Source organism: Choristoneura fumiferana, chromosome 26, assembly GCF_025370935.1.
Source record: "Choristoneura fumiferana chromosome 26, NRCan_CFum_1, whole genome shotgun sequence".
In the NCBI taxonomy this organism is placed as follows: Eukaryota; Metazoa; Arthropoda; class Insecta; order Lepidoptera; family Tortricidae; genus Choristoneura; species Choristoneura fumiferana.
In genome coordinates this window covers 9437449-9454320 of record NC_133497.1, presented here as the reverse complement: position 1 = coordinate 9454320, position 16872 = coordinate 9437449, and the positions used below count along the sequence as shown (strand labels likewise).

Here is a 16872-nt window from a genome sequence, read left to right as displayed (position 1 = left end):
GACTCGATATTCCCACGGGATACCTAGGGATAAAATCTCAAAATAACAACCACTGGGTTTAGAGCCATGAAATTTGGTATGTAGGTAGCTGGACCTCTGGAATAACACATAATCTATTTTTTACCCCGATATTCCCACGGGTTAGGGATAAAATCTTGAAATATTAACCGCTGAGCCATGAAATTTGGTATGTAGGAAGCTGGATGTCTAGAAAAACACAAAGACGTTTTTTTGACCCGATATTACCACGGGATACCTATTTTATTTTGAAAAAATGACTTTCTGCCAAGTTTCTTGCGGCGCATTCTTCTTGGCAATGATGGTCTTTCCGAAAGCGCTGGTAGTATAAAAAATGACGTGTAAAAGTGCCCATTGCGGCCTATTTACTGAGTAAATGATTTGAATTTGAATTTTGCATTTGAATTTGGATAGGGAAAAATTTTGAAACTTCAGCACTGGGTTTAGAGTCTTGAATTTTGTACAGTTATTCACAACACAACCTCAATGAAGACCACGATATAAATATTGGAAATTTCCAGGGAAATTTTGTAAAATCCCGAAAATTTCAATTGCAGCTACCACACCGAATAGTTTACGCGTGCGAAGCCGCGGGTAAAAGCTAGTAGTTTATAAATGTTGACTTTGCAGATAAAGGACAACCGTCGCGCGGACAAGATCAGCGCCGGGCCCCAGTCGCACATACTGGAGGGGGTGACGTGGGACGAGGCCAGCAAACTGGTGGGGGAGGACGCCGCCAACACGCACACTGGCGACCACGTGGTGAGCACACACACACACACACAGACACAGACACACACACACACACACACACACAGGGTGTCCACTAATCCAATTTCATTTTGATAACAAGCTTTTTTTGCTGACTGTACTTTTTGTTGACTGTACTTGCATTGTCACCCAAACTACATTTGCATACCAAATTTCAAGTCGATGCTATTAACCGTTGAAGAGTTCCGTCCTGCGGAGACGATCCTGGCTGGACTACCAGGATAACACTACTAGATTATTGTATTGTCACGCGATTTACGTAAGTTTTCCAAATTTCAAGTCAATCTTGACTACTGCAAGTTTGTCAAATTTAACTTGCAAGATTTGATTACAGACAGACAACGGGACAGGTGAAATTAAATAAAATCTTGTAAAAACTTGTCATTTCTTAAAATTTAGCCCAATATTTTTAACACCAGTCGTTCCAGTTCTGGGCGACGTATTAAAGAGTGGCACCATAAAGACGTCAACGAAAAAGTGAGCACGTTTGGTGTGCAGTAAATTCCCATCATCGGGTCTAGATTAATATCTCGGGCAGTAAAAAAATCATATAACCTGGTTTGAAATGTACTTGATTGGCCAGAATTGTGATCCATGCCAGATGTGATTTAGAAATGTGGTCGGGGAAAAGTTTGGATTTTTTTTTTCATTATTTGTAGTGGACACCCTGACATACATACACAGACACACGCACTTTTTACTAATGTGGAACACTCGCTGCCTGTAGGGCAATAAATCATCGGTGCGCTTTGGACGCTTCGTTTCGATTTGGTTGGACCCGCAATCTGACATTTTGACAGTCGCATTAAGTGGCAGGTGCCGAAAGCGCAGCCAGCGGTGTCGGCAATTTTTGAAAAAATATTAGTTTTTCTTTTTACAAATATACAATTTTACTCGCAAATGTGATGAAAAACATTGTATGCCGCACGGACGGTACTAGAATTACCAACATCGACTCATTAAAGCCCCCAGTCCTCGACTTCGGGCTTCTAATAGACTCTCGTTCGTAATTCCTTATTTACCGCCCTTAAGACACAATGTACTATTGAATTTTGAGTCGAAGAATTTTAGACCAGTTGCTATTTAAACGAAAACATACACTTACCCCCTTATTCATAAAACTTAACAAGCCTATGTTAACTAACAAATGCTTTGTCCCTTTCTAACAAATACAAATGTCGAAGTGACAGATAAGGACAAAAGAATTTTAGCGGCATTTTAACTAAAATAGGTTTGATTGTCGTTTATGAATAAGGGGGTTAGTTTCTAACTGAGATGTGAGAATGTTTTTTGATGAACGAATAGAAATGCTTCATTTACCTACCTATCTTCGCAAAGTACATACAGGGTGGAAAGTTGAGATGGGGCAGCAAGGGCAGCTACTAGATCCCTTGCTGCTACGCGAAAATGCTCTTAGGAGACCTTTACTAACTTTTTGAGTGATGACAATCGACATTCTCAGATTTTTGATAAAATGTACAGTCAGCGAGAAAATCGACAGATTTGACTTTTTTTTTAATGCCAATCGGTCCCATTTCTATCAAGGATTAAAACACTCTTTGAGACCAACTAACGTTACAGTACTAGAACACCCACAAATCAAATAAAACTTTTTCCATACAGTTCGTAGGGTACTAATTTGCAAAGTGAAACTTTCGCATGTTGTTTTTTTACGAATATGAATCCTTTATGCTTAAAGAAAATTAAACAGTATGTAGACAACTAAAAACTGAACATTTTAACTAAAGTTAGTGTCTTAACTCAGTATTGCTGCCCCATCTCAACTTTCCACCCTGTATAGTGAAAACAGCTGAGCTGAGCGAGGCTAAGTAAATGAAGCGTTTCTATTGGCTGATGAAAAACACATTCCTCGCAACGAAACTGAGCTTTAGGGTCTCCCGAAACCTATCGACGCTGAATCGGCTTTAGCCGATCAAAAAATTCTTTATGTCCACCCGATATGAGCGGAAAAGACGTCGATCGACTCGGCCGATGCGATTCGTTGCAGCCATGGTGTTATGAGATGGCAAATAACGACGTTTACCGACGGGGAGACGTCTGTTTCGCTCTTATTGCGTGAACATAAAGCGATTTTTGGTCGGCTAAAGCAGATTCCGTGTTAATAGATGTGGCGAGAACCTTAGAATAACTAACTAACTAGTTTTTCTCAGTGACCCAAAATGAGTCTTGGCCTCCGAAACGAGAGCTTGCCACTTAACCCGATCGGTGTGCAACTTCACGCCAATTGTCGGCTTGAAGCTGTCGCAGATCCGCCTCCACAGACCCTTATAATGCTAGACCCTTAGAAAAGCATTATTGAATGAGGGCTATCGTTTTTTTGTCTTTCTAGATGGCGCCACTGTTGCGTGAGGTTCTTAAGTGTGGCTTTCAAGTCTGTTATTACGGGCGTGAAAACAAAGTTCAGATTAAAATCATATTTAATACACCTTAAAACCGTACCATAAAAATATCGAGCAACCACAGTGTTGCGTAGTCCCGTTTTGTTCGGAAGAAAGGGAGGACAAAAGTTTCCAAAAGACAAAACTGTCTCGAAACACAGACATTCATTGCCCCATAACGCATAATTTCAGGTAATGCAAAATATTCACAAAATTATTCTAATTATAAATAAACCCGCGTAGCTCGCCCAAAAACTATTTTCGGAGACCTCACGCTACACTAGCGCCTCTAGCGGCGAATTCATACGCGACAGCCCTCATTAATTGTTCCTGCTCGCTAGGTGCTGATGGGCGCCGCGTCCAAAGGCATCATCCAGCGCGGCCACCAGCACAACGCGACCGTGTACAGCGCGCCGTACGCGCGGAACCCGTTCGAGCACGTCACCGACAGCGACATCGCCGAGTACCGCCGCATAGTGGAGCGCCGCGCGCGCACAGACTGTGACTACTATTTTTTTTATAGCCTTTTTTTCCAACATTTTATAGTATATCGAATACCAACTGAAATATAGATACACAGAAAAACCAGAAGAAGAGACCAGCTTCTCAGCATTCCGTGCTGCGTGCCATACCCCTACACCACCACTGGACAGGAGTACAGACACGAATTTCTCCTATGCACCGCATATCTCAGCTTGTTTGTTCGTTATTTAGTCGCTTAAGCGGCGACACTAGCGACATCTATGTTGTAGCCCTCATCGAGAAACTTTCAACATCCCATTGGAACTAACCGCTCACCCGGACAAGAGATGTCGCTATTAAGCAATCAAATTAAGATTGGTTTTTGGAGTCTTTTTGTATTCTTTTGTGTATCTATATTTCAGTTTGTTTGTACTTTCGATATGCATTAGATAAGATGATATGCTATAAAATTATAAAACTACTATAAAAATTAAGATTGATTTTTGGAGTCGTTTTGTACTTTTTATTTCAACTCCAAATTTGTTACTTTATTGGTCATCCCGTAAAACCATATCGAATCATAATTTCAATCATAATTTGATTGCTTAGTAGCGACATCTCTTGGTCCGGGTGAGCGGTTAGTTCCGAAAGAATGTAACGTCTCTCGATGAGAGCGAAACATAGATGTCGCTAGTGCTGCTGCTTAAGTTGCGTAGTAAAAAAAGCAACCTGCCTGAGATATTTGTGCATAGGAGAAATTCGTGTTTGTACTCCTGTCCAGTGGTGGTGTAGGGGTATGGCACGCAGCACGGAATGCTGAGGACCTGGGCTCGATTCCCAGCGCTGGTCTCTTTTTCTGCTTTTTCTGTGCATCCATGTCTCAGTTTGTATTTTCGATATAGTCTATCGATTGTATCGTGATACTATCGTGGCTTTGAAAATCATTCATACTATCGACCCTTGACGATACTATCGATTAATGAACATAATACTATTGCTAACGATCAGTGGTATCGATACTCTCGATTAACGATCAATAGTAAAGGCTGACCAGAATTATAAAAAACCTCGCCATATTGCGGAAAACCAATAGAACTAATTTCTTGCACTGGTAACACTTAATTCAAATGTCATCTGTATTGCTGTCAAAGTTAAACGTTGTTTGCGCGTGGTATTTTGAAGTTTTATTTTGTGTTTTTGTGCGTTAAAATGTGGAAGATTAGCCATAGCCTTGGAAGGATAACAATTCACAATGTATAAAAGTATTTGTCATAGAAAAAGTCTGAGGGATTAGAAAATATTCCTTTTAATAACATCACCGACAATGTTGTCAGGTTTTTTTATATTCCTGGTCAGCCTTTATCGATACTATTGATGCTATCGATTGATAAAAATAAGTAATACTATTGCTAAAGATCAATGGTATTGCTAGTATCCATAGGGATAAAACCTCGAAATAACCGTTGGGCTTAGAGTCATGAAGTTTGACATGGTTGTTTTTATGTAATTTTCAGGAATTCCCACATGAATTTTGTAAAATCCCAGAATTACAATTCAACTGCTGGTTTAATGATTTACGCGTGCGATGCCGCGAGTAGACACTAGTTGTATATAATAGTAGTTTATGCAACTGTTACGTAATAAGTGTGGTTTTATGAAACGAGACGAAGCAAGAAATTTGTTATAGCAAAATCGGTTGTTTAATGGTGATAACTATGCATAATCTGAAATTAACGACGTTATTATTATTGTAATTGCTGGTCATTGCCAAATGTTTTTGAACGCATTATAGAGGACTTATATGGGTGTAGATAAAACTTATTATCTACTCTATCTTGACTGTCTGTCTGTCTGTTGCAGACGACACGGACCTTTCGGAGTCGGAAGCCATCAGCGCGGCGCAGATCACTTCACCGGCGAGCGCGCCCTCCGAGACCGAGGAGGAGTCGCGGGATGGTACGTGTGTAATGCTTTAATGTTTATTTTGGCACAAACGGTACAATTGTACTTACATATAATGTGGTCACATCTAACATTAACCAATAAATATGCCATCATTAGTTAATACATAAATAAAAACCGGCCAAGAGCGTGTCGGACACGCCCGAAATATGGTTCCGGAGCCATTACGAAAAAATTTAGTATTATTTTTTTAAGGATTTCGTATTTTGTACGGAATCTTCCAAGTTTAGGTATATTTTATACCTTTGGCTGCTATTTACTCTTAAACTACTAATAATTCTCAAGAAAACTTGACCGTTATAGTTTTCCTTGTAAGTTTGATATACTTACTTACTACCATCCTGAATTATTTATAATTTTTGCACCCACCGGTTTAGATTTTAGAGGGGGGGGGGGGACGCTCGATTTTAATGAAAATTTGCACTTTAAAGTTGAATAAGGAGGGTAGTCGTAACTCTTGCGACGTAAACATCGTTTGCGCTGTGCTCTGTTTATAAAATGCAAAAATAATATCTTTAAGTAATAATTTGTTTGCAAAATAGTTTGGAAATAAGTATTTACACGCTAAAAAGTGACTCTGAATAAGGTTTTATGGTACTGGTTATGAATGAGTGACAATCAGTGTAAAACGTCTCGATTATAAACTTAGCCGTACAACCGTTATTAACTCAGTGCACCTGTGACTGTATCGATCGACTACGTACGCATAATAACAAAATAAACTATTATTATTGCAAGTTGTTAACTATCTGTGCAAAAATGAATTGCTTGGCCTGCAGCGAGGCTGTGCACAAAGACTTACTGCTTATGTGTTCATCGTGTAAGGGCGGTTATCATTATTCTTGTGTCAGCGTGCCGACAGAGCACTACGAGAAATATGTCAAAAGTGGTAATAATACCTGGCGCTGCCCGTCTTGTAGTAACGTGACGCGGCGTCGAAGAGGTGAGGATACTCCAGTGACAAAACATTACGAGCGGTCGCCGCCGGGCTTGTCAAACACGGACATGTCTATATGTGAGGAGACGCCGAGCTGCGACCACAATAAGATCGAAAACCTGCTACTACGCGCCCAAGCTGCCAATAATAGTTCTATGGAGCTTAGTTTAAATAAAATAACGGATTCCTTATCGAGTATGTTGGATGCGAAATTAGCAAATGTTCAACGGGATCTGGCGATGATTGACTCGAAATTGAACTCGACAAAGCAAGAGATCTTCCGAGAAATAAAAAAAGAATTTAGCCACGCTCTTGACAAAATAAAGAAAGATTTCTCAGATACAACCGACTTTTTAAGTGAGGAAATCAAAAGCTTCAAAGCAAATCTTTCTTCTGTGAATGTTAAAGTACAAGAACTTCAATCAGAGAACTTGCGCCTAAATGCAGAATTACAGTCTCTGAAAAATAATCAGAAATGTTTGCCCGCCCCATCGGAACTTCATGAAATAGTCGACCGAATGCAGATGGAAATAAACGAAAGGGAGCAGGCCCTGCTTCTTAACGACGTGGAAATAAGTGGAGTACCGGAGCACAAAGCGGAATCTACAACTCATATCGTGCAAGCTATTGGCATAAAATTGGGTATGAACATAGACGAACGTGATATAGTCAGTGCAAGCAGAGTGGGCCCAATTCGAGCGACTAACACCGAGAGTACAGCTGAGACCGATGTCGCCAGCGACTCCGCGACCGCGACCGCGCCCGCGCCGCGCCCGTTCCCGCGCCCACGGCCACGCCCGCTCGTCGTGCGCCTCTCTCGGCGCGCGCTGCGAGATGAAGTATTGCGTAATGCACGGACTCGCCGAGGACTGGATACCAAGGACATTGGATTACCAGAGCATCAACCGGCGAGAATTTATGTCAACGAGCGTCTAACGAAGACCAATCGTATGATCTTTTGGAAAGGACGTCGGGCTGCAAGCACTGCCAACTGGAAATTCGTCTGGACGAAGGAAGGACGTATTTATGCAAAGCGCACTGACGGCAGTGACAGTAGGAGTGTTCATCTTAAATTAGAAAAAGATGTACAGCGTGTTTTTGGCGTGGATCCCGCTACATTTATCACTAAATAATAATGGCTATTTTATTCATCGTTACAACCTTTTTAATCGCTTTTTATATGTATGCTGCTACCGCTATAAAAGTGCATTATTTAATACTATGTTATTTACCCCAACTGGTCTGCTGGAAGTGTTTGTTTATGTTTACTATTTAATGGTTCCAATACATATTGTATTTTGCACTGATTATATGTTTAGAGAAAGAGGGTCTTATACAACTGGAGTAACCAAAGTCTTGTTTTGGTATTTTTGCAAAACATATATCACAAAATCACTCATCAAAACTACACAATGCACAATTTATTCTTCATCAGTAATTTCTATACATGCTCAAATGAAAAATACTGGTTTCTTTTGCAATCGTCCATCTTCTCGTCTACAAGCTAACCACTATATACATACAGATATATACTTTTACTGATATGTCGCGTAAAAAAATAAGACGTTTAAAATTGGCATTACTAAACGTTCGTTCCTTGAACACGGGTCGGGACGAGATTGTGGCTGCGGTGGACGAACACAGACCAGACATCTTAGCGTTGAACGAGACATGGTTACGAGTAGACGAAGACAAAACTATACCTTCTATTCCCGGTTACATCCTAAGAAGTAAACCACGCTCGAACGGACAAAAAGGTGGTGGCGTAGGATTCTATGTCCGTAACGATATATCAGTACGGGTGAAGCCTCACCCTTCGGCCACACTCGAACAGATGTGGCTGGTACTAAAGGTACAGGGAGTAGGAAGTTTCGCTATCGGTACAGCATATAGACCGGAGACCGTGTCTGTGGACTGTGCAATTGAATCCTTGAGTGACTCTTTGGACATGTTCGCTTACTGTAATGGTATTTTTCTACTTACAGATTTTAATATTAATTTGAAGTTACCAGATAACCCTAATGTAAGGAAACTTGTGTCATTTATGTGTCAAAGAAATTTAGAGCAAATGGTTAGGGAGCCTACCAGAATTACACATAGTACTGAAACTTTAATTGATTTAATTATCACAGACTGTCCCAGTTACTTGAACAGAATATATGTAAATCATAACCCTATAATTAGTGACCACGGAATGGTCATAGCAGAACTAAATATTCCAAAACCCAAGAAAACTTTCCAATACATTTATAAAAGACCATTAGGTAACATTGACAAGGTGAGCTTTGAGACGGACCTGAATCAATGGAATGGCAGGATGTTTTCAAATTAAAGGATGTAAATGAAAAGGTAAAACGGTTTAATCAGCTACTTACATCATTATTTGATAAGCATGCGCCTATACATAGAGTACGAGTCGGCTCTCACTCCTACCCATGGATTACTGACACCATTAAAGTAATGATGAGGTTGAGGGACTCCGCTCTCAAAAGATCGCGTAAAACAAATATTAATTCTCACAGGGAGTACTACAAAAGCCTCCGAAACTATACGAATAATGCACTTGAACGTGAAAAGACAGCCTACTTTACATATTATGTTAATAAAAATAAGCATCAACCAAAACAGATGTGGAATCGTCTCAAGAACTCGGCGTCTTTGGGAGACAATGGCCAGCCGCTGATCCCAGAACATTTAGCTAAGCCGGATGAAATTAATAACTATTTTTTGAAATTGCCGGGTAGTTTGGATACGGACCGCGAAACTCATACGTCTTTTAAAAATGATGAATCAAATGATCAACATTTTGACATAAAATTATGCACGGAAGATCAAGTCTCTAAAATTATTAAGGCAATAAACACAGAAGCTGCTGGTCATGACAATGTCTCCATTGAGATGGTAAAACTTACACTGGACGTAACTCTGCCCGTAATTACGCATATAGTGAATATCTCAATTCAATCAGGTGTCTTTCCTGAGTACTGGAAACTTGCTAAAGTTAGGCCCATACCTAAATGTGGCAAAACTGAGGACTATAAAGACCTGCGTCCAATAAGTATACTTCCTGTACTGTCCAAAATAATAGAAAAGGTAGTTTGTGAACAACTTAGCAGGTATCTGGAAGAAAGAGATTTATTGCCGGTCGTACAGTCGGGATTTCGTGGAAAACACGGTACGGCAACCGCCCTCGTAAAGGTCACAAGTGATGTTAGTACAGCTTCAGATATGGGTATGGCCACAATACTCGTCCTTTTGGATTTTTCCCGCGCTTTCGACTGTCTCAATGCAGAATTGTTACTAGCAAAAATGGCTTATTACGGTGTGTCCAAATCGTCTTGTAACTGGTTTAAATCCTTCCTCACGGGACGACAACAGTTTGTTGAATTGCAAACAGCACAGGGGTTGCCTTCTAAATCAGAAGTTAAAAATATTGGCAGAGGTACTCCACAGGGATCTGTTTTAAGCCCATTATTGTTCATTTTATATACAGCTGATCTCGTAAAACAATTAAAACACTGCAATGTTCACCTCTATGCGGACGACACACAGCTTTATTATTCCTTTAATCCTAACGAAACTAGTCAAGCAATCAGTAAGATAAGCGAGGATCTAGAAGTCATAGCGGACTGGTCATTAAGAAACAATCTTGTGCTAAATCCATCTAAATCGCAATTTATGATCATGGGTAATAAATGGCAGCGTTGCAAAGTCATTGAGCAAAATCCAAAGATATATTTGCGGTCAGAATCTGTGTCTCGAGTGGAACATGCAAAGAACTTGGGCTTGCTGATAGACGGGCAGATGCGCTTTGAGGAATACGTCAACATCAAGATCCGAAATGCCTTTTATAAACTTAAAACCTTATATCATATTCGAAAATATTTGTCAGAGAATGTTAGAGAGATCCTTGTGGAATCGTTAGTCCTTTCACATTTTAACTACTGCGATATAGTATACGGGCCAAGAATATTAGAGAAGACAAAAAAAGCAATCCAGCGTGTTCAAAATGCTTGTGTTCGATTCTGTTATGACATACCAAAGCGTGCGCACATAACACCTTATCTAAATAACAGAGATAATTTAAATATGAAAAGCCGGAGACATTTGCACTTGGCAGTCTCTGTGCGCAAAGTTATCGAATCCGGTAAACCGGAATATCTTTACGAGGAACTGAAGTGGGTAAAAGATGTTTGTACTAAGTCCATACGACGATGTAGGGAGAACACACTAGTGGTTCCTCGATTTAAAAAAGCTTTATCCAAGGGGAGTTTCAAGTATGCTGCAGCGAAAATTTGGAATAATCTGCCTCCACCTCTGCGTGAACCAATATCTTTGGCTAAATTTAAAGAATTAGTTAAAAAGCATTTGCTCGAGCTGCAGAAACTAAATTAAGAAATTGTATGCGAACACTGTATGGACACCAATACGAGAACCAGGACTTAGACTATACTTTATACAACTGTCATGAAACCTCTACAATACTGATACATATGCATATATATAGACATGGATAAATACATACACATATATAGCATACTTACATACATGCATGTAAAAAAAAATATACATACATATATATATATACACGAACATAAATATAATGTATATACACGAACACAACGCAAACCACTAACTTCAACCAAAATTACCCCTCGTGTAGGGGCCAAACTGAAAATCAGCGCTGGTCGCGTCATGTGATCAGCATTATGCTGAGTTTGGTACCCAGTGCCAACATGACTATAAACATGAATATTTGTAAACATTATCAATAGAAATGTGTAAATGTATAAAAATGTAACTTGATAAGTATTAATGTTAGGCATTAAAGTTTCATTTCATTTCATTTCATTTCATTTCATTTCATTTCATTTCATTTCATTTCAATATTTTGCAAACAAATCACTGAATCGAAAAATCGTTTTAGCAACCCCCTAATGGTTTTAAAAGACCAACGATACCCCACAATATAAGGTTTTATGAGAAAAAAAAACCCACCCCCACTTTATGTCTATGGGAGGTACTCTAAAAAAAGTTGTTTTTGAATTATTTATTGTACAATTTTGTCGGCATAGTTTACATATATATTCGTGCAAAATTACAGCTTTCTAGCACTGATAGTCCCTGAGCAAAGCCGCGGACGGACAGACATGGCGAAACTGTAAGGGTTCCTTTTTTGCCATTTTGGCTACGGAACCCTAAAAATTAGGTAAATTGGTGTTCTTAGAATTGTCTAACACAACATACACGATGATTTAATGAAATACGTGTTCATGAGAGAAAAATAAATACCTATAAAGGGTGTACTGCCGCTTCGGCAAAATATTTTTCGCCTAATTTCACTTCCCAAAAAACTTATCGCAGTACTTTCATTTCCCAAACGAATCTTTAACATATTTACATTTCGCATTTTATTCATTTGGTCAAATTATCATTTGGCATAATTTTACTTTGTCAAATTTTATAACGACAAACGTTTACTAAGCAAACGTTTTCTTTTGGCTAATATTGTAAAAAATGATTGTACAAAATGTAATTTCGCACAAACCAACTGCTACCAGAAAAGTAGGTTAGATTAGGTTAGAACTGCGTCCCCCGCAAAAACGAACTGCTATCAGAAAAGTAGGTTAGGTTAAGTTAGCACTGCGCCCCAAAACATTGGGTTCCGCTTTCGTTTCCGACAAAACCACATCCGTTACATCTTTGATGTGAAGTCCCAATCCACACTAACCCCGCGTGGGTACTTCGGCCTAAGCCATCTCATTCTCGGAGCTGTATTCACAAGTGGGACGAATATAGGCCGAGATGAGATGATGATGATGACTATTACTCTACTACCTTCCCATAGTACAGTCAGCAGCAGAACTGGATGAGCAGCACTCTTATTTCGTTAGCAGTAGAGTCGTGTGTAGATAATATTGTGCACCGTAACTAAAATACTTACCACTTCTGCTGCTGACTGTACAAGCTTTGCTTAGTTTGGGACTAGGTCAATTGGTGTCAATTGTCCCATGATATTTTATTGTTCTCTGGTTGTACTTTTCTAAAATTGTATTCTTGTTTTTTGCAGAACACCGTGTGCTAAGAATAGAGACCAAACAAGTGCCGGTCAGGAGTCAGCCAGAAGTCGTTTTGAGCGACGGTGAGTGAAAAAATTTTTTTTACTGTCACAGGTAACCGGGGTACAGTCTGACAGACTCTCACTAACTCATTTAGGTACATTTTGACTACGACTCAATTACCGACAGCACTCACTGAAGTAATTTACTGACAGATACGCTCGCTAACTCACTTAATTCACTCACAAAGTGACTTGACTCGGTGTTATTTGTTTACCGACTTGATCTTTTTTGCCGGGTTCGTCTCAACAGAGATTATTCCGAACCGGTGATGGAATTTTTGTCATTCATAAGTTTGGTCATTCATAAATTGAATAAAGATATTTTGACTTTGATTTTGACGGCCTAATTTAATGACTGACTCACTCACTAACTGACTTGACTCAGTCTTAACTTACTGACGTACTCACTAACTTTTTAAAGAGTAACTGACTGGCTCACCGACAAACGGTATCACTTACTAAATTGAATCACTGACTGACCCACACTAACCGACTTTACTCACTTACTGACTCTCTCATCTCACTCACTACCCTTTTTTTAGAATAAGCTAGTTTTTCCTATATTTCACTTTGCACTACTGATAAGTTTTTTTTTTTTTTTTTAAATTGTTTACGCACGATATTTTTTGACGTGCATGTTTTTTTAACTTCCTTTATTGATTATTTGTAGATTTGGAGGACGGTAGATAAATGGGCATTTAAAAAAATAGCAATTTGTTTATTTTTGCGTTACATAATTTTATAACTACCCAGTTTTATTCTTGTTCCGCAACAGCAAATGGGCATTTTCCCAAAAAATTGTACTTTTTCTTCTTTTTTTAATTTTAGGAAAAATATATTTTTTCCTACTCAGAATCAAGAGCACAATCGACTCATGATCATGAAATTTGTATGAAAAAATTACTAAATTACCTACATTAAATTACATTTTTTTTAAAACGCCCAAATGTCTAATTTATTTTTAAACGCTCTATGGCTTAGTTTTTTAGTTTTTTCTTTCCTGCGCATGTGTATGATACAAATATGTTTTCGTAGTGGATACGACAGATTTTCTACAAGCGGAGCGGGCCCATGCGGAGAGGACCAAAGGTTAGTTTAGAAAAAAAACGCACGTGTGCACTTGGAGACTAATGGTGTTAAAAAAAAGAGTATTTTTGTTTTTTTGTGACTACCTACAGTCAAGGAAATTGAATCACTACCCAGTTACGAACTTTTGTGCTACTAATGTCATATTGACATTCCATACATCTGCTAAAGAAATCATGACAAAAATGATTATGAATAGGTTCCACCGTGGGACGTGAATTAATTTCCTTATCTGTACAATTATTAAAATATTGTAGCTCAATGGTTTGGTTGTGATAAAAACATGTACTCTTTTTTGTGTTCAGAAATATGTTTTTTTAAGAGTTTGTCCGCGGCCAATTATTTATCATGGTTTAATGACAACAATGTACAAAAAATACAACTGACTATTAAACAAACTTAAAAAATCATGTTTCACGACATCGCACTACTAATTCTTACTAATCTCTATTTATTTTTAAAGATGCACTTGTTCTATTATTTTTCTGTCATTTAAATCTTTCTTTTCAAATTACTAAATATATTTATGTTTATAAATATTATTTATGCTCCTAAATTGCGCCTGATATATACTATCAGTTTTTTCTATACCGTGCATAACGCGCATGTTCCGGAAAGATCATAGGTGCGACTGCGCGACCATCCATAGGCCACCCTTGCGAGCGTGGCCAAAGGTTCATTTCCTCCACTCGCTTCAGCGTGTTTGTAAATGGCAATGAATTCTTCAGCGCCTGAACGTGATCCGAATCTGCTGTCCGATGACGAGGTATTCCTGGACTCGCCGGCGGCGTCAACCGCGTCGTCGGCAGTGACGTCGCCAGCGCCCATCGTGCGCGTGCAGACGAGGGTCCTCGGAGGTAGGGGGCTGGCTGGGGCGCTGGGCGGTCTGATGACGGGTCTGATTGCAAATCCACGTCATATAGTAGGAACAGTTGGGTGAATATTTGACATGACACCTTCGGCCACTTTGGAGACCAAAGGTTCCAAACCAGTTTAGAAAACAGAATTATTTTTCTTTTTCGGAAACCTGGTTTCGAATGAAAACTATTTTGTTCTTATACGAAACCAGTTACGAACGAACACTTTTTGTTCTTGCACGAAACTAGGATCAGGGATCGACTTCTGGTTTTTTACTGAAGCTTATTTTCACAGTAGTGTTTTTTTTTTTCAATCAGAATCGACACAGACACAGTGTTGATGGAGCTCCGCTCACGCGGAGCTCCTACTTTTGTGTAGTTTTGGCCCTCCGGGCCGATGTAAACTTAACATAAGCTAAACCTTCCTATATACCCAGAGATATCAGGTTCGTGGTGTGGCAACGCACCAACAGCTCGCCATAAGCTGCCCTAAGATGACTGACTGCACTGCTTGCTGCCACAACAATCACAGTATAACAAGTTTCCCTACAGTAATCCTACGGAGACGTCTAGACAGAGCAATCGTGCGGGGCGTGAGGGGTGAGACGCGGGTGGGAGGAGCCCCAGCTGCATACTTCGCCGTTCTTAGTAGCTTGGGACAAGTCTTCTAGGGCTATCGCGTTTTTTTTAAACATTTTAATTTATAATAAAATTATTATGGAGCATACGACATGTACTGTGAGTGCGTGCAAACTTCATCTCGCATAAATAAGGAATTAAGATTCATCTATTTATATAATTATATTTATTTATTTTTTATATAATTAAATTCAATAACAGGAACTTTAAGTCCGTTAAGTCTAGAAACCGAAAGTATTTGTCGGTTACTAATCTATGAAAGTATATTTTGTAGAAAAAAAGGTTTTGCCACCCCTAATTCATTTTGTTTTATATAATTTCTTAATACCAATATGTACCGATTCGTAAAAGACATCTATCGTCCAAATTTTAAACTTGTGACAACCCTTCCTTACTTGCGTAAATACCTATACAGGCTGCTTGTTATACTGTGGCACAACACCATCGGACGATGGGATCGTCTCATACCTACGCCTTTATTATAGTTATTAACGATGGCTTTGAGTCCGTCCTATGGTACTCGGGGAGGTTTGGTTTTTACGTAACTTTAGGATACACTTCTCTCCGTGTGGTACCTATATGACGTTGGTAAATTTGCAATCAGATCCCGTATTATTGTAGCTTACTGGTTTGGTGAATTGAGTGGGACGATGTGATCGTATATTGATGTAGTGATAGATTGAACAAAATGAAAGAGAAAAATGAATTATTGTTGAATGTCGTCAAATCTTTACGCGGGTCGATCATTGATTTGTTGTTTGGTGGTATTGGTGGATTTCTTAGTCAATGGAACGATATATTGATGGAGAATTGGGGTGGATTGATTTTTCGTTGACTTATGTGTCAATGCCAATGTATCAGTGAAGGTTTACTGCCAAGATAAATATCGCTAGTTGGCTCTATAATTGACCAATCCCAAACCTGACGCCACAGATATAGATTACACTAGATAACGCAAACACCTCAATCTGTATGAAAACCAACCGTGTCACTTTTTAGGGTTCCGGAGCCAAAATGGCAAAAACGAAACCCTTATAGTTTCGCCATGTCTGTCTGTCTGTCCGTCCGCGGCTTTGCTCGGGGACTATCAATGCTAGAAAGCTGTAATTTTGCACGGATATATATGTAAACTATGCCGACAAAATGGTACAATAAAAAAAAATCAGGGTACCTCCCATAGACGTAAAGTGGGGGTGATTTTATTTTTTCTCATCTAACCCTATAGTGTGGGGTATTGTTGGATAGGTCTTTTAAAACCATTAGGGGTTTGCTAACACGATTTTTCGATCCAGTGATTTGTTTGCGAAATATTCAACTTTAAAGTGCAAACTTTCATTAAAATCGAGACCCCCCCCCCCGTCTAAAATCTAAACCGGTGGGTGGAAAAATTTGAAAAAGTTCAGGATGGTAGCAAATATATCAAACTTACAAGGAAATCTATAACGGCTAAGTTTACTTGAGAATTATTAGTAGTTTAAGAGTAAATAGCAGCCTAAGGTATAAAATATACCTACCTAAACTTGGAAGAATCCGTATAAAATACGAAATCCTTAGAAAAATATTACTTAATTTTTTCGTAAAGGCTACCGTTGGTAATGGTTTTTTATATATACTGTGACG

At 39.1% G+C, this 16872-nt stretch overlaps 1 protein-coding gene and 1 long non-coding RNA gene across 7 annotated transcripts in view; both read left to right on the top strand.

Moving 5' to 3' along the window:
* The window catches only part of hts (adducin 1-like protein hts), a 170997-nt gene that overhangs the window by 139492 nt on the left and 14633 nt on the right, over positions 1-16872 (top strand). For 3 of the 6 annotated variants that reach the window (XM_074107807.1, XM_074107805.1, XM_074107806.1), the window contains 6 exons: positions 649-780; positions 3530-3689; positions 5511-5606; positions 12620-12691; positions 13706-13759; positions 14485-14613. In XM_074107807.1, the coding sequence (XP_073963908.1) occupies positions 649-780; positions 3530-3689; positions 5511-5606; positions 12620-12691; positions 13706-13759; positions 14485-14613 (643 nt within the window). The remainder of the gene's footprint in view (positions 1-648; positions 781-3529; positions 3690-5510; positions 5607-12619; positions 12692-13705; positions 13760-14484; positions 14614-16872) is intronic. The other 3 variants (XM_074107810.1, XM_074107809.1, XM_074107808.1) reach the window with 2 other exon arrangements.
* Positions 1-16872, top strand: part of LOC141442808 (uncharacterized) — a 166826-nt gene that overhangs the window by 135321 nt on the left and 14633 nt on the right. The gene's annotated exons all lie outside the window — the stretch shown is intronic.